Source organism: Jaculus jaculus, chromosome 15, assembly GCF_020740685.1.
Source record: "Jaculus jaculus isolate mJacJac1 chromosome 15, mJacJac1.mat.Y.cur, whole genome shotgun sequence".
In the NCBI taxonomy this organism is placed as follows: domain Eukaryota; kingdom Metazoa; phylum Chordata; class Mammalia; order Rodentia; family Dipodidae; genus Jaculus; species Jaculus jaculus.
In genome coordinates this window covers 61,040,109-61,066,672 of record NC_059116.1, presented here as the reverse complement: position 1 = coordinate 61,066,672, position 26,564 = coordinate 61,040,109, and the positions used below count along the sequence as shown (strand labels likewise).

The 26,564-nt window shown below is 39.9% G+C and overlaps 1 protein-coding gene across 5 annotated transcripts in view; it reads right to left on the bottom strand.

Moving 5' to 3' along the window:
* The window catches only part of Nsun6 (NOP2/Sun RNA methyltransferase 6), an 85,488-nt gene that overhangs the window by 971 nt on the left and 57,953 nt on the right, over positions 1-26,564 (bottom strand). For 4 of the 5 annotated variants that reach the window (XM_045134955.1, XM_045134956.1, XM_045134957.1 and 1 more), the window contains 2 exons: positions 8,491-8,639; positions 2,247-2,372 (listed from right to left, as the gene is read on the bottom strand). In XM_045134955.1, coding sequence (XP_044990890.1) covers positions 2,247-2,372; positions 8,491-8,639 — 275 coding nt within the window. Of the gene's footprint in view, positions 1-2,246; positions 2,373-8,490; positions 8,640-24,035; positions 24,124-26,564 lie in introns of those variants that run through there. The other variant, XR_006633667.1, reaches the window with a different exon arrangement.

Here is a 26,564-nt window from a genome sequence, read left to right as displayed (position 1 = left end):
AGAGGCAGAGGCCCTGGCATGCCTATTCTCTCTCTTTCCCTGTCTCAATAATAAATTATTTTAAAAATTCATTAAAATAGACAGTGCTCAGTTCTTTAATAACAATGGTGCTCTGACATGTCAGAACACAGTAAACAAGGCATCAACATTAAGCAAGTGAGCACCTTTTTATTTTCTCATAGTGGAAGGACTTCCTGTGACATGTAAAATACTTTTCTTTAATCAACGAATGTATGATAAAAGGTTTTCTTTTTACATGCACTAGAACACCTACTATAAATATATGTATAAATTAAGGTTATACAACTTAAAGAAATATAAAACCATAAGGAATTCAGTGATTCTTACAAATCGTGACTACAAGGCTCCATAATCCTAGCTTAAGTCATGATTTCACAGACAAGTGTTTACATAATAATGAAGAAAGGTTTTCAGACATAGTTAAGAAAATATGGCCAGGCGTGGTGGCGCGCACCTTTAATCCCAACACTCAGGAGGCAGAGGTAGGAGGATCACTGTGAGTTCAAGGCCACTCTGAGTCTACACAGTGAATTCCAGGTCAGCCTGAGCTAGAATGAGACCCTACCTCAGAAAAACCAAACACCAAAAAGAAAATATGATCATCCATGGAAGTGAAGGAAAAACATTCCATTATTTTCTATATAAATTCTATGTAAATTCTGAGGTTTTCCTTTTATTTATAATCATTGACTTATTTACTTGCTTGATGATTATTTGCAAAGAGAGGGAGATAGAGGCAAGGTAGGAAAGGTGTGCCAGGCCCTTCTAGGTACTGCAAACAAACTCCAGATGCATGCACCATTTTGCACAGCTGGCTTTACATGTGTGGAAAACTGAACCCGGGCCATCATGCTTTGCAAGCAAGTGCCTTTAAACACTGAGCCATCTCTCCAACCTTATAATCTTATTTTTTGAACCTAGAAATCATTTCCAGATTGACAGGTGTTCATTATCTTTGGATGACACTCATTACATATTTAAATCTCAAAACAGAATTAGGCTTAATAAAAATCGTAACAGAAAGTAAGATGTGCTAGCTAAAACAAACTGCAAAAGGCATTTAAAATATGATGTAATATATATAAAAATTGTAAATGAAAAACAAAAAAGCTTACTTAAAAGGCTAGGCATGATGGCATACGCCTTAACTCCCAGCACTCAGGAGACTAAGGTAGGAGGATGGCTGTGAGTTTGAGGCCAGTCTGAGACCAATTCCAGATCAACCTTGGCTAGTGCAAGACCCTACCTCAAAAAAATAAAATGTAAATGATCAATATCCCCTTGACTGGTCCTTTGATATGCCACAGCCTGCAGTTGTGATAATCTGTTTGGGATTTTATATGATATTGTTATATTTGGGAAACAGAGTCACAATGTGAGAAAAAAAATGCTCCATTTTTTTAGAAAAATATAAGACTAGAAGGAAATGAAGGCCTTTAAAAAACAAACCTAATAACAATAAACATTATTGTACAGCAAATTTCTCCAAGTTGAAATACTCCCTCCTGGAGGATGAGTCAGAAGGTCAACTAGTCTGGGAGTGCTGAAACTTAAAGGTCATGGGACTGCTCCCCAGGGCTACAGGAGCAGAACCCAACTGTAGAGGCACCTGGGGACTGAGTAGTGTCCGGCAGCAACTGTCTCTGAATTGAAACACTCCCCGCTGAGGAGGAGAGAGGCTAAGGAGACCAAGAGGTCAACAAGTATGGGACAAACGTGGCAAACACCCTCCTTGGGTTATATAAAGAGGACACAACTTTTTGATTGAGTCTCTCTGACCAGTTGAGCTGCCTGCAAGTCATATAATGTGCTCCAAAGACACAGCTTCCATGAGTGGTCACCCAGGCTCCAATAAACAGCCCCTTGCCCTGCCCTGTAAGTAACCCCAATAAACTCATTGGTTCAACAAAATTGGTTATGGTGCAATTGTTCTTTGGTCTGTCATCTGTATGCTGCACCCTATCTGGGGTGACTGGATATATGTTCACATCTTACCAAGCAAACATCTAGCAAAAATATACCCAAGCTCTATGTCACCTTAACACAATGGCAAAGTACAGAAGGAAAGAAAATGTGCAAATTTTCCATGGTTAGTCTCAATCTAAAGAGAACTCTTCTTGATCATCACAATATGATTCAGAAGACAATCTATAAGACCCTATGTGCACAGCCACACTTTATCTTCTGAGAATCACTACACTGCACAGGGAATGAAGTAGTCTTACCTGGGGTTGAAGCTGAAGACAAGGGAAGGTTTTAAGGGCCCAGGCAACTTGTTCTTCATTTTCTGCCAGAGTTATAGTGCATGTACTGTAAACCAGCACCCCACCTGGCTTTAGCAGCTGAACTGCCTAAAAAAAAAAAAAAGAAACTATGATCGACCACACATAACACAAGACCAAACATAACATCTGAAAGGACTTTATACAGTAACATCCAGCCTCCAAGTATGTTTAACAGAAATAAAATACTTAAGGATTTTGTACAGCAACATATAATGATTTCCAAGTATTTAACAGAATTTTTTGGAAGCTGTTATATGTAAATACTTCAAAGTTTTAGAGTGCAATGTGTGCAGATCTCACACTCCACACGCCAAGATGTTCACATAACAATGTTCACTTTAATGCCTTTCGATATCTTTATGCCAAAAATACAAATCTGTCTTTTGAGGGCATGTCTCCTTTCTGAAGTATATACTGTGGTGGTTTGATTCAGGTGTCCCCCATAAACTTAGGTGTTCTGAATGCCAGGTTCCCAGATGATGGAGATTTGGGAACTAATGCCTCCTGCAGGCAGTGTGTTGTTTGTTGGGGGCGTTATAGCCAGTGTCCCCTTCCAAGTACTTGGCACACTCTCCTGCTACTGTTATTCACCTGATGCTGGCGAGGAGGTGATGTCCATCCTCCACTCATGCCATCATTTTCCCCTGTCAGCATGGAGCTTCCCCTTGAGTCTATAAGCCAAAATAAACCTTTTTTTATTCCACAAGCTGCTCTTAGTCGAGTGCTTTCTGCTAGGACTGGGAACCTGACTGCAATAGTAAAGTTGGTACTAGACGGGGATCACTGCTAGACACCTGACTATGTGGCTTTGGCCTTTTGGAGCTGATTTTCAAGAGGAATGTGGAAAGATTTGAAAACTCGGCCTAAGAGACACTTTGCAGTGATAATGGACTATTCTGATCAGAGTTGAAAAACCTAAATGCAGTAATAACTATGGACTGTGAGGTTTGGCTTGTGAGGGTGAGAAAGAGCTTTGCTTGGACTGGACTAGAAGCAGTTTGTGTGAGAGGCTTGCTGTTATGTCTGTGTCCTGAGAACTTGTGCAGGATTGCTTGGTGTACAAAGGACTGGTGTGAGCAGAGGAATATGGCACAGAAATGAAGTCTTTGGGCTGAAACTTCTGCCTGTTCAGCTGCAATTATATGACAGATTACAACTTTTGAGACTGGGCCAGCTGACCTGCACTGGGGCAACAGGAAGAATGTAGATTCTTTTGAAGGGGCCTGAATGCTTAAGGAATGTCTTGTTCTTCAAAGTCGGCTTTATTCCCCCCTGGATTAACAAATTGGCACCCCCCATCTGGTATTGTTAAAGTATGAGACATGCAGGGAAGAAAAGGTCATTGAATTTGCAACATGGTCTTGTGTTCTGGAAATGGTCATGGGCAGTGTGAAGTGAAGCAGGCTTGCTAGAGGCCTGCATGGAGACACAAGGGAGCTGTGAGAATAACTGTGGGTTGCAGGGAGACCCAGTAGAGATGCCAGGACCATGAGATGGCTGCTAAGGAGAGCTGCAGGCCTTGGGTGAAGTTTTCCAGGACTGTGAGTAGCCTAGCTGAAGGAGCAGAAATAGAACTCCAGAAACTTGTAGGTAGCTACAATTATCAGACTAGGAGAGTTATCACTGAATAGAATTGTTGGACTTGGAGTTACAAAATATGATGTAAATCTTGGATTGGTTGAATATTTCTTTGCCCAATATGATTTTTTTTGCAGTATGAATGTTTATTCTGTGCCATTATGGGTTTCGGGGGGGGGGGACATTTTGGTATTATGGCTCAGTTAAATGACGTCTGAAGATCACTGGGATTGATAAAACTATGGGGACTTTTAAAGTTGGAATGCATTGTATTTTACATCATGGATAGTTACCAGTTTATATGGGCCAGGGGCAGAATGTGGTGGTTTGATTCAGGTGTCCCCCATAAACTTAGGTGTTCTGAGTGCTAGGTTCCCAGCTGATGGAGATTCAGGAATTAACTTCTCCTGGAGGCAGTGTATTGTTGGGGACAGGATTATGGATATTATAGCCAGTTTCCCCATGCCAGTGTTTGGCACACTCTTCTATTGCTATTGTCCATCTGATGTTAGTGAGGAGGTGATGTCAACCCACTGCTCATGCCATCCTTTCCCCTGCCATCATGGAGCTTCCCCTTGAGTCTGTAAGCCAAAATAAACCCTTTATGTTCCCAAAAGATGCTCTTGGTTGGGTGATTTCTGCCAGCAATATGAACCTGACTGCAGCACCCATTCACATATACAATTGCCTTATCAGCCTTTCTGCTATCACACTTATCATGTCCCTCCAAAAGTGCTTACTGTCCTTCTAAAGTGTACAGCAGAAGTCTTCTCATCCTTCCAAATACTCAGGTCCCAAACCTTAGGTTACCATTTTTGTCTCTCATTCTCTCACATTCCCTGTCTTCTGATCACCTCCACTGATCCTCCTTTTGAAATATACCCAGAATTTGGCTACTGCCCCTACTTCCGATGCTATCATTCTGGTCCTGGTCTTTTTATCTTTCACCTCATTACTGCAACAGCTACCTGTGTGCTGCTCTGCCCTCTTACAAGCTAGCCTCCATACTTCCCCCACAGTACTCCTTTTCAACGTGTTACTTCGCAACACCAGACTCAAAGTCCTTAAAGTCCATAAAGAGGTTTCCCAGGCCTGACATAGATGAGTCCCTTGCCATTTAGCCCTATTGGGGTGCACCTCCTACTTCCTGCTTTAGTGGCTTGACCTCCTGCTCTTCATGAGGCATGTAAGGGTCATTCTCATCTGAGTATCTTGGCACCAGGTTAGAACTCTCCCGATTCTTTGTACTGCTTGCTCCTTTACAATCCTTCTAACCTTTGTTTATAGGTCACTTTTTCCACTAAGATCTTCCTGACTAAAGTAGTCAACCAACCATACCATCCTATCTTCCTTCTTAACTGGCTCTATAGGATTACTGTCATGTAATGTAACAAGCTACTTACTCCCCTTCCCAATTAGAACAAAACCACCTGAAAGGAGGGCATGTCTTACACAAGTCAGGTGCTCAGTGCGAATCTATCAATTAAAGGAGTAAATCCGGATATGTGATGCAATGCTTAAATTATTTTGCCGCAAATATTCAAAGTTTATCTTTTCTCTCTCTCTCTCTTTTTTTTTTTTAGAACAAGATTCATGTGTATCCCAGGCTGGCCTCAAACCCCCTATGTAGTTGAGGGTGACTTTGAACTTCTGACCTCTAATCCTCCTGCCCTATATCTGAGTGCAGATTATAGGTACGTGCCAGCGCACCCCGACTGTGTGGCACCGCAGGCTGGTCCCAGGGCTTGATGCATTCTAGGCAAGTCTCCTAACAACAGAGTTATATCTCCACCTATAAAGTTTTTCTTTTCAAACTCATAGAATTTGTTTGAAATTTTAGTGAAAAAATCCTTTTGTAATTTACACTTGCACTCCCTCCATTTCTCTAATATGGAAATAAATGTACCTAAAGTCACTGATGTGGAGGAGCCACAGCTCAATTCAAAGCATATCAGACCCGAAAGTCCACATTCTCAATCGATTTCTCCCCATACCAAAGGGTATGCCTCCTTCACACATGGTCAGCTCTTCACGTGCCCTGAAACCATCTATCTACTTCTAGTAGCCTTTCTGTGGAAATGAACTACAAGAATGAAATACAGGAATGAACTATGGAGATTAATTTTTTGAAGGATTACTGCTGTGAGAGGCTAACTTCTTTACTTATAACTTGCCCTAAAGTTAATCCCACAACTGTGTAATCTACCAGCTTAACACAATGTGACTAGGTTTCCTCTGCCTTGGTGTATCTTTGGGCTGAACAGCACAGTTGGCCAATATTGACAGATGATGTTTAGAGAGGCTAACTGATCCTAATCTATGTTCTCTGTCTAATTTACTCAGAGACTAATTTGACTCTTGACTCAGAACAAGAATGTATACATAGCCGGGCGTGGTGGCGCATGCCTTTAATCCCAGCACTCGGGAGGCAGAGGTAGGAGGATCGCCGTGAATTCAAGGCCACCCTGAGACTACAGAGTTAATTCCAGGTCAGCCTGGACCAGAGTGAGACCCTACCTCGAAAAACCAAAAAAAAAAAAAAGAATGTATACATAAGTGGTGATCAAAGCATTAAAGACAATGAGGTCAGTAACTAAGGCTCCACAGATCTGTTGAAGACAACAGGTGAGCTTAATGTGATTGCATTTGTGAAGAGTGTCACACCCCTAAGTCCCTTCCTTTAACTTATGTTTAAAAATTATCCAAAGTCAAAAAATCCTTACCCTCTGCTCAAGCAATGTTCTACTTGGTCATGTATTACTGGTCTTTGTTGTTTAATAAAAATGCCAATGAAGGCCTGTATGAAGAAAGCTACAGCCACAGTGAGATTCAGAGCAGTGGCACAGTAGATGCAGCAGGTTTGCCTTTGCTTGGGAAACTGCAAGCATTAGCTGCTTTGTCCTCAGGCTGCTAGAGGCAGCTAGCACCTCTGCCCAAGACCTCAAGGGTAAGTGCTCACAACTCCAGAGTTGTGCCCCCCAAATAGGAGACCTTTCTGAATTTCCCTGATGCCAAAATAACAACAACAAAAAACAGTAAAGCAATATCATAACATATCCTCAAATCAAAGTGGGTGTGGCTGGAAAGAATCTTCTGGTATTACTGTTTACCACTACGGAGATGTTCTTTGAAGACCACCTAGAAAGCAGTTAAATAATCCAGTGTTTCCTCTGTACGGAAGAAGATGTCACGGGAGATGAATAAACTTACTCAAAGACAACCTCAGAATCTAAATACTTATAGTACATTCACTAGTGCTGCAGTTTGTATGTTTGTAACTTATGGGCTGAAAGGAAACATTGAATTCATCTGGAATCAGAAGTACTTTATACCCTGCAATCTCCTAACATCTGACAGAACTGGCACAAATGCTCAAAGGTATGACCAGAGCTTCAGAGATGCATTAGAAATCATTTACTTGCTAGACATTGTGGTCCTTCTATTCCACACTTGACATTGTAATAATATGATTGACTCAATTAGATTTACTACTTCTAATCTGCTAGCTAAGATGACCCGGGAACCCTATTGTAAGTAATTTATTGTTACTAAAGTCTTTATATCAATTATTAACTAGACATGAACAAATTGAACACATCTTATTTATTTATTTATTTTGTCTCTTGTGGTAGGATCTCACTTTAGCTCAGACTAACCTGGAATTCACTATGTAGTCTTGGTAGCCTTGAACTCACAGCAATCCTCCTACCTCTGCCTCCCAAGTGTTCAGGTTAAAGGCATGTGTCACTGTACCTGTCCCAATAAATCAGATTTTTTTTTAAAAGAGAAGAATATTTGAAATCAATGAAATGTCTCAGCAAAGAAGCTCCACAGACTACTAGCTATGTGCTTTAAAGGATGAGTCCATGTGAAGTAAAGCTCCCTGTTTTTAAAGCACATGGCCAGACATGTGCATGCCTGTTATACCAGCACATAGGAGGCCGAGGCAAGAGGATTGAAAGGTGAGTCAGCATGGGCTAGGTAGTGTCACCCTATCTCCAAACAACAACCAACAACAAACAAATAAAAATCCTCCAAGTCTTTTAGTTATGTGAGGTAAAATGTACATAACACAAAATTACTGATTTAACCATTTTAAATATTTAATGAAGTGTTTTTGTGTAACCATTACCACTATTTATCTGGAATTTTTCAAAACTCCAAACTAAAACTCTGTAACTATTTTTTTTTTTTTTTTTTTTTTTTTTTTGGTTTTTCAAAGTAGGGTCTCACTCTGGTCCAGGCTGACCTGGAATTAACTCTGTAATCTCAGGGTGGCCTCGAACTCATGGCGATCCTCCTACCTCTGCCTCCCGAGTACTTTGTAACTATTAAACAACAATTCTTTCCTCCCATACCCAATTCCATTTCTTGTACTTTCTCTCCTTATGAATTTACCTATTTTAGTTAGCTCATATAAGTAGAATCAATCAGATGAAATGTGTTCTTTCGTGTCTGGCTTCTGAGACTTTTAAGGCTGAACAATAATCCACATAAGGCTACACATAACTTGTCTCCTTGTCTGTCAGTGGGCACTTGGGCTGCTTCTACCTCTGTCAGGTGACTGAACACCAAACTAGTGAAAGTTAACTTCCTTTCCACATACCACAGTAAAGAGCTTTCGCTGTAGTGGCTGGTATGACATCACTTCCTTTAGTGTCCAAGTCCAAGCCATATTCGGCCTCTGTCCCAGACCACTGCAGGGAGCATCAAGGAGGATTCGATCAAAAGATTCTGGCAAGAATGGAGGTGCACCTATAAAAAGAAGTTATAACATAGATGCTATTTGTTTCATTGATCTACAATAGAAAACTTATGAAATAAAATCAATGATCATAAGCTTATCATAATCCAGGAGAGAAAATAAAGAAATACAGAAAAATAATTTCTCCTTTTAATAAGATTAAGATAGCTGACTGAGTCAGTACTGACTTTGATTCCATACACACTTTGCTTTGTGGAAGGATTAGAGGGTTGTTGTGTCAATACAAAACTCAGAGAAAATCCAATGATACCCAATGAACTCCCAGCTTCAGAAGCCATGATACTTCAGAACTGGGACCTGTAGTTAATTCTAGTCATTGTGAAAATAAGGATTTCCCTCATAACTCCAATGCAGATAGCTCCAGAAAAGCCAGAGCCCATTGGGATATATGACCAAACATGCTGGTATTGGCTCTGGTTCTGGCTCTGCTGGTCTTTAGACTCTGTCACCACCAGTTTGGCTACGGTCCAGAATGGGCTGCTAACTCTCTGGATTTAATATTCTACAGGTTTCCCTTAGTATTCTTTTGAAAAATTTTCCCTGTGCCGATTTACAATCTATCTAGTGTTACTGAAGAAAGACACGAACCTGAATGGTCACATTGCATATGTATATGATCTACCTGCAAGGAAAACACTGCTACTGAATGTTTTTAGAGCGCCTTCTCCTGCAAGGTTCTAAAACCCAGGATTATTTTCTGCTTTTATCGAATTACAAAGATATGAAATACAAGCCATTATCAATGTAACTTGACTTACAACCTTCTATACATGTTTTGCTTTCTTATGTACAGCTTTGGCCAGATTTCTGTTTAAAGAAATTAAGTTTTTTACAAAGATTATACAAGTTCCATACTGTAATCATCATGACCCTATTTTCCCCAAAATATTTTCCTCTCCTCCTCAGAATGGATTTTTTTTTGGGGGGGGGTCTTTTCGATGTAGGGTCACTCTAGCCCAGGCTGACCTGGATTCACTATGTAGCCTCAGGCTGACCTCAAACTCACAGCAATCCTACCTCAGCCTCCCAAGTGCTAGGATTAAAAATGTGAGCCATAGGCGGGCGTGGTAGTATACGCCTTTAATCCCAGCAGACGTAGGAGGATCACTGTGAGTTCAAGGCCACCCTGAGACTACACAGTGAATTCCAGGTCATCCTGAGCTAGAGCAAGACCTTACCTCAAAAAAACAACAACAACAAAAATTGAAGAAGAAATAAAAGGAATCAAAGAAGAAAACAAACTCCTGAAAGAGAACACAGGACACCAACCTAATGAAATGAGGTCAATACAAGACATGATTAAGGAAATAGAAAAAAAAACAAAAAACAAAAAACACCAGCCTGAAATACTAGAAATGAAAAACAGAGCAGATCAAATAGAAAACTCTGTAGAAAATCTCACCAGCAGAATGGATCAAGAAGGGGACAGAATATCTAAACTAGAAGACCAGGTGGCACATCCAATACAGTCCAACAAAGAGAAAGACAAACTAATAGGAAGGCAAGTCTGGGATTTTCAAGACATTATGGACTATAAAGATAACAAACATAAGAATTCAGGGCACAGTAGAAGAATTTCACTCCAAGGGCATAGTAGGAATTTTCTTTTCTTCCTTCTTCATTTTTTTTTTTTTTTTTTTTGGTTTGGTTTTTTGAGGTAGGTCTCACTCTATTTCAAGATGACCCGGAATTCACTATGAACACTCAGGGTAGCCTCAAACTCATGGCAATCCTCCTATCTTTGCCTCTCAAGTACTGGGATTAAAGGCATGCACCACCATGCCTGGCTCATGGTAGGTATTTTCAACAAAATCATAGAAGAAAGGCATGTCTGGGATTTTCAAGACATTCTGGACTATAAAGACAACAAACATTAAGAATTCAGGGCACAGTAGAATTTCACTCCAAGGGCATAGTAGGAATTTTCTTTTCTTTCTTCTTCATTTTTTTTTTTTTTTTTTTGGTTTGGTTTTTTGAGGTAGGTCTCACTCTATTTCCAGATGACCTGGAATTCACTATGAACACTCAGGGTAGCCTCAAACTCATGGCAATCCTCCTATCTTTGCCTCCCAAGTACTGGGATTAAAGGCATGCACCACCATACCTGGCTCATGGTAGGTATTTTCAACAAAATCATAGAAGAAAATTTCCCCCAAATAGGAAAAGTGATGCCAATACAGATTCAGGAAGCTTTTTAAACTCCAAACACACAAAATCAGGAAGCAACCTCTCACTGACATATTGTAATTTATCTATAAAACACACAAAACCAAGAAAATATATTGAAGCAGTTAGAGAAAAACCTCAACTTACTTATAAGGGCAAGTCCATCAAGAAAACAACAGCAGATTACTTAAAACAAACTTTAAAAGCCTGAAGGGCTTGGAATGATGTATTTCAATTTCTATGAGATAACAACTGTCAACCAAGATTACTTTTGCAGAAAAGCTATCCATCCAAATAGATGGAGAAATAAGGACAGTCCACAACAAAAGCAGGCAAAAGGAGTATGTGACCACTAAACAAGCTATACAGAAAATACTTGAAAAGACCCTTCATGCTAAAGAGAAAGAAAAGCACACACATAAGGAAATAGGAAAAAATAAACCACACTCAAAAAATAGTTAATAAAAAAGAGGAAGGAAAAACAGGAAGAACTATAAAACAAGAAGAAAGGCAAGAATTAATGCACACTTTTCAATAATAACTCTTAATATCAATGGCCTCAATGCCACAATTAAAAGATACAGGCTTGCAGACTGGGTTAAAAGACATGATCCTTCTGTTTGTTGCCTCTAAGAAACTCACCTTTCCATATCTTAGGGTGAAAGGCTCTAGATCAAGCAAATGGATCTAGAAAACAAACAGTTGTTGCTATCCTAATATCTAACAGGGTAGACTTCAAACCAACATTAGTTAGGAAAAATAAAGAAGGCCAGTTTATAGTGATTAAAGAAAATCTCCCAACAGGAAGACATTGCAATTCTAAACATATATGTAACTAACACAGGGCTCCCAATTACATCAAACACTATTAGAATTAAGGTCACAGGTAACACCAAACACAATTGTAGTGTGTGACTTCAATACCCCACTCTCAATTGACAGGTCATCCAAGCAAAACATAAACAGAGGATTAAATGATGTCATAGGACAAATGGACCTAACAGATATCTACAGAACATTCCATCCAAATACCACAGAATACACATTCTTTTCATCAGCACATGGAACACTCTGTAAAATAGACCATCTATTAGGACACAAAGCAAATCTTAACAGATACAGGAAAACTGAAATAATTCCTTGTGCTCTATCTGGTCACAATGGGATTAAACTACAAATTAACAGCAAGAAAAGCTATAGTACATACACAAAATAATGGAAACTAAAGAGTACACTACTCAATGATGAACAGGTCAATGAGGATATTAATCAAAATATTCATAGAATCAAATGATAATGAGAACATAACATAAAATCTTTGGGACACAATAAAGGCAGTTCTAAGAGGGAAACCTGAAATAGCTTAAGTGACTGCATTAAGAAATTAGAAATGTCACAAATAACATAATGCTTCACCATAAGGCCCTGGGAAAAGAAGAACAAGACAAACTAAAAATCAGTAGACAAAAAGAAATAATAAAGATTAGGGCAGAAGTTAATGAAATAGAAGCAAAAAATGACAAAGAATCAATGATACAAAGACTTGGTTATTGGAAAGGTAAACAAGATTTGTAAGCCCTTAGCACATCTAACTGAAAGAGAAAAGAGATACAATTCAATAAAATTGGATATGAAAAGGGTACCATATTAATAGATACCAAAGAGATTCAGAAAATTATAAGGGCATACTTTAAGATTTAAAAATGTGAAAGAAATGGATGATTTCATAGATTGACATGACCTACCAAAATTAAATCAAGATGATATAAACCATTTCAATAGACCTAAAACAAGTATGAAGATCAAAGCAGTAAGTAAAAAAAAAAAAAAAAAAAGTCTCCCAACTAAAAACCATCTAAGCCCAGATGAATTCATTGGTGAATATTACCAGACCTTCATGGAAAAACTAACACTAATGCTTCTCAAACTTTTTCATAAAATAGAAAAGGAAGGAAAGCTACCAAACTCCTTCTACAAAACCTGCATGACCTTGATACAAAAACAAGACAAAGATAGAACAGAAACAAAAAAAGAAGAAAATTAGATACCAATCTCCCTTATGAACATATATGCAAAATTTCATAACAAATATTGGCAAACAGAATACAAGAATATATTAAAAAGATCCTTCTCCCTGAGGCTTTATCCCAGAGATGCAGGGATGGTTCAACTATGCAAAGTGATAGGTGTAATATACTATATAAATGGACCGATGAACAAAAATCACATGATCTCAAGAGACACAGAAAAGGCATATGACAAAATCCAACATCCCTTCATGATAACAGTCCTGCAGATACTGGGAATAGAAGGTACATATTTCAACACAATAAAGGCTATTTGTGACAAACCTGCAGCCAAAATAATACCAAATGGGGAAAAACTTGAAGCTTTTCCACTAAAATCAGGTGTAAGACAAGGGTGTCCACTGTCTCTACTATTATTTAATATAGTATGGGAAGACTTAGCTATAGCAATAAGGCAAGTGACACAAATAAAAGAGATACAAATTGGAAAGGAAGAGATCAAATTATTGTTATTTGTAGATGATATGATTCTATACATAAAGTACTCTAACGATCCTACCAGCAAACAGTTAGAGCTGATAATCACTTTTAGCAATGTAGCAGGATATATAATAGACACACAGAAATAAGCAGCCTTCCTATACACTGACAACAAACATGCTGAGGATGAAATCAAGGAATCACTCCCATTCACAACTGTCTCAAAAACAAATAAATAAATAAATAAAGTACCATGGAATAAACCTAACCAAGGAAACAAAGGATCTCTGCCATGAAAACTTTAAAATGTTTGAGAAATCACAGAAGACACTAGGAAATGGAAAGACATTCCATGTTCCTGGAATGGAAGAATCAATATTGTGAAAATGTCAATCTTACCAAAAACAATCTACACATTTAATGCAATCCCCATTAAAATTAAAATGGCATTCTTCACAGAAATAGAAAAAAAAAATTTTAATTCATTTGAAAGTACAAAAATCCTTGAATAACCAGAAGAATTTTGAGTGACAAAATAAAGCTGGTAGTATCACAATACCTGATTTTAACCTATATTACAAAGCCATAGTAACAAAAACAGTATGGAACTGGCACAGAAACAGATATATAGATCAATGGAACAGAATAGAAGTCCCAGATATAAGTCCAGGCAGCTACAGCCACCTGATCTTCAACAAATACCAAAAGTACTCATGGGAGAAAAGATAGCCTCTTCAATAAATGATGCTAGGGAAACTGGGCATCTATACTAAGAAGGATAAAAATACATCGTTATCACTTTCCATGTATAAGAACCAAGTCCAAATGGATCCTAATAACAGACCTAAAACTCTAAAACTGTTAGAAGAAAAAGTCAGGAAAACTCTTCAACTTACTGGCATAGGCAATGACTTTCTGAATCTAACCCCAGTTGCTTAGGAAAATAATAATAATAATAAAAGAAAAACTAGTCAACCACTGGGACCTCATGAAAGTGCAAAGCTTTCGCACATAAAGGACCCTATATTCACAGTGAAGAGCAGCACCTACTGGATGGCAGAAATCTTTGCCAGCTATGATAGAGGATTAATAACCAGGATATATAAACACCTAAAAAAAAAAAAAACTAAATAAATCAGACAAGTCAATTAAAAATGGGCTATGGAAAGGGTGGGGGAGGGTTAAACAAAATCTAAGAGGGTATGAATAAGTCATATGGAAACCTATTTTTTTTGGACAGTGGAGCATCTAGAAGCCATAGATCATTACTAGAAAATTCTAAGTGCCAAGGATGGGATACCTTTCAGTGAGTTGTTGGCCAGGGAGGTCCCTGATGCCCCCACAACATTAGAGGCCATTGCCCAGGCTCTTGGTTTCCCACCAGGAATAAATGGAAAGACCCTATTCTGAACACTCCACATGCTTGGGCTACAAGGCCACTGAGAAATCCTGCTGGAGCTGAGCTGAAAACCTCCTTCCTGTAGACTAACTGACAGAAATCTGGAAAAAGCTACACTGCATGCAGCTCTTTGGGAGATAGAGAAGTCATCAGTGCAGATAAACAACAATGGACACTCCAAGCCTTAAATTTGGCCAGCATAGGGTGCAAAGTAGCATGTCTGTAATAGGGGAAATCAACCACTTTCTAATTGGACTTTGGCCTGCTCCACAGGAAGGATTACAGGCCTGGTATAGAAAACCTATGACAGGGGAGATCATGAGCCCTAGGGGTGTAACACCCACTGGTGTCTGGCTAAATGCATTATATTATGCTCACCAAACTACTGCCCAGTAAGCACTTCTCTTAATGTTCATACCCATATATTAATGCTACTCTCACTCTTGGTCAGAGAAGCTTCTCTTTTCAGATCACAGCAGCATGTGGGATGACTCAAAAGGCAACACAGCACTGAGAAGTGCTGTGAGATTCAGCACTGAAACATCTCTATCAACCTTCCAAGGCTCAGGGTCCACTGCGGAAGAGGTGGCAGAAAAAATGCAAGAGCCAAAGGAAGGGTAGGACTCCTTACAACATGCTCCTCCAGGCACAAAATGGCCTGGATACCCATGACATCACATTGCCTGGCATTACCTATAGAAGACCAGTATAAAAGGAAGAAAAGATGATGACATCAAAATAAAAGACTGATTGAGAGGGGGAGGGTATATGATGGAGAGTGGAGTTGCAAAGGGGAAAGTGAGGGTGGCAAGAAATTATCATGGTTTATTGTCTATAATTATGGAAGTCATCAATAAAAAATAAAAAACTATACCATAACAACCCTTAACCTTGGCATCAGCATTTTCCAAATTTTTCCTTTCATGTAAGTCTGAAATGGCCAGAGCCCGCTACAGGAAAGGCTCAAGGGCCAGCACAAGGGAGTGCTCTGCTTGGTATCCAGACTCTGAGGAAAAGCAGCAGGTGAGCAGTAAACAGCCCAACCACAGAAAGACAATTGTCACATGGTCTCACTCGTCTGTGGCTCCTAACCTGAATCAGCCTGAGATGCTGACATACCTAATAAGCAAGGACCGGACAATAGGGAGGGTGTGGCAGGAGGGAAGAGTCGGGGCGGGGGGGGGGGGCATACAAAACTGGACCCAAATGGCAATGCTACCATAAAATTCTATATCCTAAAAGACAAGACTAAATGGTTGAACCTTAATCAGATCCTTAGAGGTAACACCTGAATCACAAGGCCCTGGAGAGGGTATGATGAAGACTAACATTAATATTCTCCTGTTTCTCTCTCTCTTTCTCCCTCCCCTTCTCTCTTACTCTTTTATATTACCTATTTTTTTCTTCCTCTTTTCCCTGGCACTGGCCTGTAACTCCAAGTACGAGCATGCAGTTAAGATCCACAGTTGATCAGAGACACCTACAAGGTTTCCCAAAAGAAGACAAATTTATGTCAGAGTACTTGATGACCCACCAAAGGTTAATGGTAAGACCCTGCTGCCAAAGACAACATATGCTGTTTCTACAGAACATGGAGTGACCTGGCTGGAATCTGGAAGACAGTCAGTCCCCAGAGAGTTAGCTCATCTAATGCCAGAAGGTACTACATGAGCAACTGGGGGGAAATGACCAACATCTGTCCAAGCAACTCGTGGTCTAAGCTACTCAGCAGCAAACAACCTGACATGATGCTCACACAAGTGCAATAGTGGCATAAAGCCACTTTTTTATTGGGTAACCAACTGCCCTTGATTTGGTTAACAGATCCACTCAGTGGAAGAGAACCCATAGCTACATCTGGGAAACAAGTCAGAACCATATCCAAAAAATGAGCCTGTTCTCCATTATCAAGCTCCCACCAATCATGGGCTACAGAGGGCCTAAACCTATTAAATTCTCTCTAAAATAATAGTGGTTATCCTATTTATCTGGTGCTTACTTCACTCTCTGTTGGAGAATCTGCTTCTCTTTTTCATATGGATGCAAACCCTGAGGAGAAAATCAGCCCATTGCACCTCACCAGGGGCCCAGCTGAAACTGTACAGTAACTGGGGAAATGAGCAAGAGTGCTGCTTTCTTGGTGAACCTGGTACCAGCACAAGCGTGAAGGAGACAGACACAGAGAACACTCAGCTCCTACCAAACCAGAGACCCAGAGAACCAGAGGCTCCCAAGACCTCATCACTGAAGTAGACCTAAGTTGAACCCAACATGGCTCAGGAAAATTTGCGGAAGAGGGGGCTCCCCATTAAGATTGTTAGAGCCACATGTTGGGACACTATGCACATAGACATTGCCTCTTATCCATAACTGATGGCTAACTCCACAGTACACAACCCACATTTCCCAATGAGGAGGGGCCCTGCGGAGGGGGGAGGATAGGGAGGAGGCTAATGATGGTACCAACATGGCTATATACCCACAGTGTACTAATAAAAAGATATTTAGACTTTTTCTTAGTATATTTCTAAGTACTAGAAAAATGTTAATTACTGAAGATGCAATTGAGGATGATATCTTGTGCTTTCATTAATCTTGCCTATTTGTTTACCCAGACCTCCTACCTTACTTAAACCAAATCTTCATGTTTAAAAAAGATTCTTTGTTCACTACTTTGTGGGAAAAAATTCTCTAATTATTCAGTATGATTTGAATTTTTAAAAGTCTACTTTTTAAATTAACAAAGAGTTATCTGAAGTCTTACAAATGGAATTCCAATTAAGGATGCCTGTATTTTAAATCCAAACTCCTAGAGCCAAAAACAGACTTCTTACTAATGAGAAAAAGAAGAACATTAATTAGATCCAATCCCTTAAACTACAATTACCTTTATGTCACAGTCAGATTCATATTTATGGGATGAACCTCTAGACCAGACACAGTTTATAGGAGGAATGGAATTTATTGAAGTTTACAGACCCAGGGGAAGTTCCATAATGGTGGAAGAAACTGGCCCTCTTTACACAGATCTACACAGTAAGAAAAGCAACTACCACCTATACCACAACACAATTACACTCCAGGCACCTGAAGCAGAGCTCAAACACTGCATATCTTTAGTCTGGAATTTCAGAGCCACCCCAAAAGCCACTTACCTAAGTACCTTATGGCTGGACCCTAGGATCCACACACAATGACACTAAGTCACAAGATTAAGTAGTAAAACTCCTGAATCTATTGGGGGACATTCAGTCAAAGTACTACACTTTTTTTTTTTTTTTTACAAAGTACAACACTTTGACATTAATACTTACAACAAAACAAATGAAAAACTCTAAAAAGCCTTAGAACATACTCCGATACCTAGCTACTTTACATTAACTTTATCTCCACTGTCTCTTGTTAGGAACACCCAAAGATTTGGCTTGACTGTTCTTAGCCAAATTATAAAAGTCAAAAACAAACCACAGTGCCCAATGACCGCCTCCTTCCTATTGCTTTTGTACTCTGTTGTAGTCATCTCCACATTGCTAAGACACACTTCCAACCAGTTTACAGGAGGAAGGGACTTGCTTATGTCAAGCTTACAGGTCCAGGGGAAGTTCCATCAATGGCAGAAGAAACAGGCTGCCTTTCACAGATCTAAGCAAAGAGAAACTACCACCAGCCAGCAAACACCAAAACCAAGTAAACAGGAACCTGGAGCTCAAGCTGCTCCCTAAACACTGGAATTCAGAACGGCCACCAGAGACAGGCCTCCCTGCAGCAGGAGTCGGGCCTGCTAGGGGCTGAAGTGCAAACTGTTTTAACAAAACACCTGCGTTTATGGGGCCATGCACTCAAACTACCACACTCCCTAAAAACCCATGTTTCATAATTAAATAAAGTGTCCTATAATTCAGTGCACTGGGGTTTAAAATATTAAATGATATTCCTGCTTTATCAATGAAAAGTAAATGTACAGTATTCCAAAGTGACTCTTGTCATGGCCCCATTTCACTTTCTGTTTACAAAATAAGATCTGCTTATGCCTACAAAACCTGTAAAGATCTCGGGCTGTATATGGTGGCACAGTCCTTTAATCTCAGCACTTGGGAGGCAGAAGTAGGAGGATCGCCTAGAGTTCAAGGTCATGTTGAGAACACATAATGAATTCCAAGTCAGCCTGGGCTAGAGGGAGAACCTACCTTGAAAAACAAAAACAAACAAAAAAATTATTTCTCGTAAGTCTGATATGACATGGTGAAAACATGATTTTGTTGAAGTAAATTTGATGCAGCCAGGCATCGTGGCATGTGCCTTTAATTCCAGCACTTGGGAGGCTGAGGTAGAAGGATTGCTGTGAGTTCGATGGCCACCCTGACACCACATAGTGAATTCCAGGTCAGTCTGGGCTACAGTGAAACCCTACCTCAAAAAAAAAAAAAGAAAAAGACTGGCCACCATCATGAAAACAAATTATCATAAATGTTGGCGGGGATGTGGAAAAAAAGGAACCCTTCTGCACTGCTGGTGGGAATGCAATCTGGTCCAGCCATTGTGGAAAACAGTGTGGAGGTTCCTAAAACAGCTAGAGATTGATCTACCATATGACCCAGCTATAGCACTCCTAGGCATATATCCTTAGAAGTACGTGCTCAACCATGTTTATTGCTGCTCAATCTATAATAGCTGGGAATTGGAACCAGCCTAGATATCCCTCAACAGATGAGTGGATAATGAAGATGTGGCACATTTATACAATGGAGTTCTACTCAGCGGTAAAGAAAAATGAAGTTATGAAATTTGCAGAAAAATGGATGGGTCTGGAAAGTATTATACTAAGTGAGGTAACCCAGGCCCAGAAAGCCAAGTGCCACATGTTCTCTCTCACATGTGGATCCTAGCTACAGATGATTGGGCTTCTGCGTGAGAATGAAAATACTTAGTAGCAGAGGCCAGTAAGGTAAAAAGGAGACATAAAGGGTAGAGAAAGGAAGGGAAAAGGATACTTAATAGGTTGATATTATATATATGTAATTACAATGATTGTAATGGGGAGGTAATATGATGGAGAATGGAATTTCAAATGGGAAAGTGTGGGGGTGGGGAGGGAGGGAATTACCATGGGATATATTTTATAATCATGGAAAATGTTAATAAAAATTAAAAAAAAAAAAAAAAAGAATGCAGGTGACCTCTTAAAATCTATCCAAGGCCAGGAAACACACTTTCCCCTCAAGCTTCCAGAAGGAAAACAGCTCTGCTAGCTCTTGACTTTAGCACACTAAAACAGACTTGGGACTTCTAGCCTCTAGAATTGTGGTATAACAAATCTGCATTGTTTAAATTATTAAATAATAATTTGTTGTGATAATTTCTTTCAACACTGGCTGATAAGGGAAGTTTGCCAGTTGACAGACACAATTGTCTAATGTCTCTTCCTTTCATAATATTCTTCAATTTAAAAAGAAAAAAAGGGGCCGGGCGTGGTGGCGCACGCCTTTAATCCCAGCACTCGGGAGGCAGAGGTAGGAGGATCGCCGTGAGTTCAAGGCCACCCTGAGACTACAGAGTTAATTCCAGGTCAGCCTGGACCAGAGTGAGACACTACCTCGAAAAACCAAAAAAAAAATAAATAAATAAAAAGAAAAAGAAAAAAAGGCAAGGGCCGGAGAGATGGCTTAGCAGTTAGAGGCACTTGCCTGCAAAGCCTAAGGATCCAGGTTTGATTCTTCAGGTCCCATGTAAGCCAGATGCACATGGTGGTGCATGCATCTGGAGTTGGTTTACAGTGGCTAGATGCCCTGGCATGCCTATTTTCATTCTCTCTGTGTGTGTGTCTCTAATAAATAAATAAAAATAAATTTTAAAAAAGGCAAGACTCTGGGCTGGAGAGATGGCTTAGTAGTTAAGTGCTTGCCTGTGAAGCCTAAGGACCCCAGTTCGAGGCTCGATTCCCCAGGACCCATGTTAGCCAGATGCACAAGGGGTGCACACATCTGGAGTTCATTTGCAGTGGCTGGAGGCCCTGGCATGCCCATTTTTTTTTTTCTCTCTCTCTCTCCTTCTTTCTGTCACTCTCAAATAAATAAATAAAAATAGCTTTTTTAAAAAAAAAATAAATAAACAGACAACAACAACAACAAAAGAGAGAACCAGATTTAAGTAAGACTTACAGCTTACAATAAGCTTAGGATTTTATAAAATTTAACAACATGTAAACAGTAATCTTAATTTATAATATGATGCTATAAATATAATTCAGATTTGTCATTGATGGGTTTATATTTCAGATTTTTTTTCTAGTAGTGGGGGAGGTATACCAGGGCTTCTTGCCACTATAAGAAAGCTCTGAATGTATGCATTACTTTGTGCATCTGACTCTATGTGGGTACTTAGGGATTCAAACCTGGACCATCAGGCTTGCAAGCAAGTGCCTTCACCACTAAACCATCTCTCAAGCCCATATTCCAGGTTTTACAAAATAAATAATCTAGTTTTATTTATTTTAACTTTTGCTCTTAGGGAGGCAAGAAAGTCTCCATTTTATGGCAATGTGTTTTCTCAATTTTTGAGGGCTTCCATTCACAATTTCTGTGTCACAGCAAATTAACCCCAAGCTAATAAAGTTATAAGTAAGAGAAGGGCATAACCCTCCATTTTATTATCCTAGGTAACATACCTTCAGGTAAATAAGAAAACCTAGCCCACTAAGGGAATTCTCAATGGGCGGAAGTCTCCCCATGTCCAGCTATTTGTCTCTCATCCACTCCTTAAGACATCTCAAGCAGCTTAGGAGGATACTGGGAGTGACAGGGTTTTTGCTGGGCATAGTGGCTCACACCTTGAATCTCAGCACTAGGCATTTTAGGGGACTATTGGCAATTCTGCTAGGTGTGATGGCTTATACCTTTAATCTTAGCACCTAAGAGGCAAAAGGACCAGGAATTAGAGGCTAGCCTACCCTAAAGCTACCAAATTAAATCTGAGGACACTTGCTCTGATATCTTAAAGCAGAGATGTCAGGACTCTATAATGTTTTAGTTATGTTTTAACAAAACCATTTCCAAGTATTTATAATTTGTTGATAAAATATTGTTTATAGGGGCTGGAGAGCCGGTTTAGTGGTCAAGGCACTTGCCATTGAATCCTAAGGACCCAGGTTCGAGTCTCCAGATTCCACATAAGCCAGATGTACATGGTGGCACATGCATCTGGAGTATGTTTATAATGGCTAGAGGCCCTGACATGCTCATTCTCTGTCTCTCTTTCTCTCTCTCTCTCTTTTTCTCTCTCTCTCTCCCTTCCTCTCTCTCTAATAAATAAATGAAAATACAACATTAAAAAATTGCTTATAGGGCTGGAGAGATGGCTTAGCAGTTAAGCGCTTGCCTGTGAAGCTTAAGGACCCCAGTTTGAGGCTCGACTCCCCAGGACCCACGTTAGCCAGATGCACAAGGGGCACATGCATCTGGAGTTCATTTGCAGTGGCTGGAGGCCCTGGTGTGCCCATTCTCTCTCCCTCTCTCTATCTGCCTCTTTCTGTCCCTCTCTGTCTCTCTCAAATAAATAAACAAAAATAACAAAAAAAATTAAAACAAAAGAAAAGGGGACAGAATGCTCCACATCTTATAAAAAAATTGTTTATAGATTTGTTAACATGCTCAGCCTGTGCTAACAGCTGTGAGCTATTTAATAAAATAAGACATTTCTTCTTTTTTTGTTCCAGACATGGCTTACAAAGGTACCAGGCAACTAGATCTGAATGCTAGGCAGAATGACTTTGAGCTTCTGTACCATTAACAAGATCCATTTTGGTCAAAACTAAAGTGATCAGATCTGTTCTCTATTCACACTTTTCTTTTTTTTTTTAATTTTGTTAATTTTCATTTATTTGAAAGTGACAGAGAGACAAAGAGGCAGATAGAGAAACAGAGAGAGAATGGGCATGCCAGGGCTTCCAGCCACTGCAAACGAACTCCAGACACATGTGCCCCCTTGTTCATCTGGCTAACATGGGTCCTGGGAAATCAAGCCTAGAACCAGGGTCCTTAGACTTCACAGGCAAGCGCTTAACCACTAAGCCACCTCTCTAGCCCTCTATTCACACTTTTCTTTAAGACTGGTTTAACCGTCCTTTTGGGTGCTCAATAAGTACATGCAGAAGTGAAAGCCAATTGAAGACACCACAGCTAAAAAGGACAACCAATATTCTGATTCCTGCTCCCAGGTCAAAAGGGCTACATGAGATGACCAGACACTCCTAGTGTATCCTACAACTCTGGTCTTGATCAGCGAGATTATGGAGGCACAGAGACTGGACTTGAAAAATGGTGTACAGTTTGGTAAAGGAAAGTCAAAACAAAGGGGAAGGTGCTCAATGCTTCCAATGGAGGTTACATGGTCAGCCTGCCCATGAAATATCCTGAAGATGGCATAAATGCTGAGCCACAGAGCTCAGAGCTCCTCTCAGGTCCATAAAGAGCTGCAAGTGACCTTAAAAATACATAAGAGTGAAATTCTGGCTACTTATATGGTCTTAAAGATTCAGAAAGAAAAAGTATACCCAAGAAGTAAATAAAGTACTTATTCAGAATGACATCTGAACCCTTATCAAGGTTATATATTATTGGCAATTCTAATAATGTCTAATCTGCTTTGTAAGAGCAGATATGGAACATTCCAGAAACCACCATGGCATTTGGTGAACAGCTTTAGAAATTTCTGGATCTTCATGATATCCATCATTTCTGATAATAGTAACTTTGCTAGTTTTTGAAACTTGTGTACTCAGTTGCTATTTTAACTTTATCTCTTTATTGCCATCAGCTCACATTCAGATAGCCCTGGAATAATCTAAACTCCATCTACCTGTGTCCCCTCGATTGTCCTCCAAGGCCTTCAAGTCTACAAGAATGGGAACCTTGAATATCCCCAATTTACTCAATGTCTACTTTCCCCTAATGCCTTGCTTTTATTCTTCCTACCCAACATTTTCTGCCAGGACTATCTTCCTGTATTCCATATTCCACCAATGTACTTTCAGAGGCCACATTCAAAAGATTTATGTTTATAGTTTCAAAATAAATGCTAGATCTGAAAAATAAGATATAAAGTAGAAGATTTATCAAGCCTAAGAAAGAATATGTATACTTAGAGAATTATTAGAAAATATATAGTCAGAGGGGAAAAAAGAAATGAAGAAAGCTTTAAAGGACGGACAGCACATCAAAGACCACATTTTCCAATTACAGAAGATCTAAAAGTAAAATATAAGAAATGCTAAAAACTTGTTTAAAGACCATGCCGTAAGTTATGAAAGAGATACATACCTGTGCAATAGTGGCCTATGTAGGTAATCAATGGCTGTTCTCTGATTGAATATGAGGCCCTTCAGTGGGTCACAAGTCATGCCTGCCACTGAGAACCAAGTCAGAATACTAGGGATAAGAAGGTCATAAATTCCATACAGAAGCTCCCACTGGACTTTGACCAAGAGGAGTGCCTATACTAAAATGTCTCTTAAATAACTATGCTTATCCTCTTTAATTCATGATGCTCTCACTCTTGGTTGGAAAATCTGTTTTTTTTTTTGTTGTTGTTGTTTGTTTGTTTTAAAGATGTCAGTGAAAACCAGGGAAATAAGATCCATCAACGTAAGAAAAGATAGCTAGAAGAGAACTCAACAGTAAACCAAACTGCTAATAGACCTGCCAAGACACAGGGATTGTTGTGTAGAAGGAAGCAGGGAGGTTGTAAGAACCACAGAGTGAGTAGAAATATCCTGAGACACAACCTGCCTCCCCAGACTGACTGAGGTACTAATTACCCCATAGAGGAAACTAGTAACTACACTGAGGAGGGCCATCAGGAAAATGGTGACCAAGAGAATTAGGATATAAGACTTTAACCTATGTAAAAAATAAATAAAAATAATAAATTCATTAAAAAGGACAGCCAATTGTCTAGCATAAGACAAGCCATGTGTTTCACATCTTCAACACCCAGGAGGCATTAAAGAGGAAGTGGCAATTTAAATGTAAGGGCTACTCTCACTGCTAGCCTGATAACCAGCTCCACAGAAATGGTGATAGAAAATGAGGACACTCAACACAAATCAAAACCAGGTGTGGTGGCACATACCTTTAATCTCAGCACTTGGGAAGCAGAGGTAGGAGGATCACTGAGTTCGAGGCCAGCCTGGAACTAAAGTGAGTTTTAGATCCGCATGAGTGGGGTAATTTGAATGTATGTCCCTCAGCCGACTCAAATGTCTTCTTCAAGCTGTAACTTGGATTTTGAGCCACCTGGCTGAAAGAAGTGTCACTATGGCAAGATCTGTGGTCCAGCCCTAAGGTGTTACTGGGGGAGGATCTGACTTCTATCCTACAGCATGCAGAGTGAGTTCTGCCTAAGTCCCTGATGTTTTTGATTTTGGTGTTTTCTTTATTTTCTTATTTTCTTTTTATTCATTTGAAAGACAGAAAAAGAGACAGAGAGAGATTGAGAATGGGCACACCAGGGCCTCTAGTTGCTGCAAACAAACTCCAGATACATGTGCCATGTTGTGCATCTGGCTTACATGGTCCTGGTGAATTGAACCTGGGTCCTTTGGCTTTGCAGGCAAGTGCCTCAACCACTGAGCCCACTGTTAGTATTTTGTTGCTGATTGCTTGCTTTGTGGATCTATGAAAGGGGACAGCTTCTTCTGCCATTATAGAACTTCCCCTGGATCTGCAAGCTTCAGATAAATCCCTTCCCCCCATAAACTGGGCCTGGTTTGGAAATTCATTCCAGCAACGTCAAACTGACTACAACACGGGGTTAGAGATTCTACTGAAGGAAAAAAAAAAAAACTCATCAAAGCAGAAATTCAGAGGTTATAGAGACCTCAACATCATCCCTGCCAAGGCCCAGGGAACATTGCAGAAGTGGAGGCAGAAAGATCATAAAGATGGAAAGGAGTATCCTGAGGCACTGTCTCCTCCACACACACAGAGAGACTGACTGATGCATTCATGACCCTACAGTGAATGCCAAAAACCCATTAAGGAAAGTCTTCAAAGGAATGGAGGCAACAGGAAGGGACATAAGAGGATAACTGGAGAGGAATGTGACTAACATGATTTTTTTCACACAGTAAAGTTAGTAAAAGTAATTTTTAAAAAGAGCAAAAACCTTTGCAAACCTGGGGAAAGATATAAATAAATGCACAGACCCAGAAAAAGCAAAGCTCACCAATCAGATTCAACCCAAACAAACACAGACATACAAACCAACTGCCAAGAATCTAAGACAGAGCCCCCTGAATGTAACAAGGAAGATGAAGACAACCAGTAAAGCTTGCAAGAGACTTCTCAACAGAGGTCTCACAAGCTAGAAGACTACAGAATGTGTTGCAGTCCAGTTCACGTTGCTGGTAGAAATCAACCAACTGCAAGCAAGCTCTTTCTCACCCTCATAAGCCAAACCGCACAGTCCGTACTTTTTACTGCATTCAGGTCTTTCAAATCTGACAAGAACAATCCATCAAGCTGTGTTTACAGCACTACAAGGAATCTCTTAGGCCAAGGTTTCAAATACTTCCACATTCCTCTTGAAAATCAGCTCCAAAAGGCCAAAGCAACACAGTCAGGTGTCTAGCAGCAATCCGACTCCTCAGTACCACTTTACTGTTGCTGTCCAGTTCACATTGCTGGTAGAAATCACCCAACTGAGAGCAGCTTCTGGGAAAAAGAGATTTATTTTGGCTTACAGGATCGAGGGGAGGCTCCATGATGGCAGAAGAAAATGATGGCATGAGCAGAAGGTGGACATCACCCCCTGGCCAACATAAGGTGGACAATAGCAACAGGAGAGTG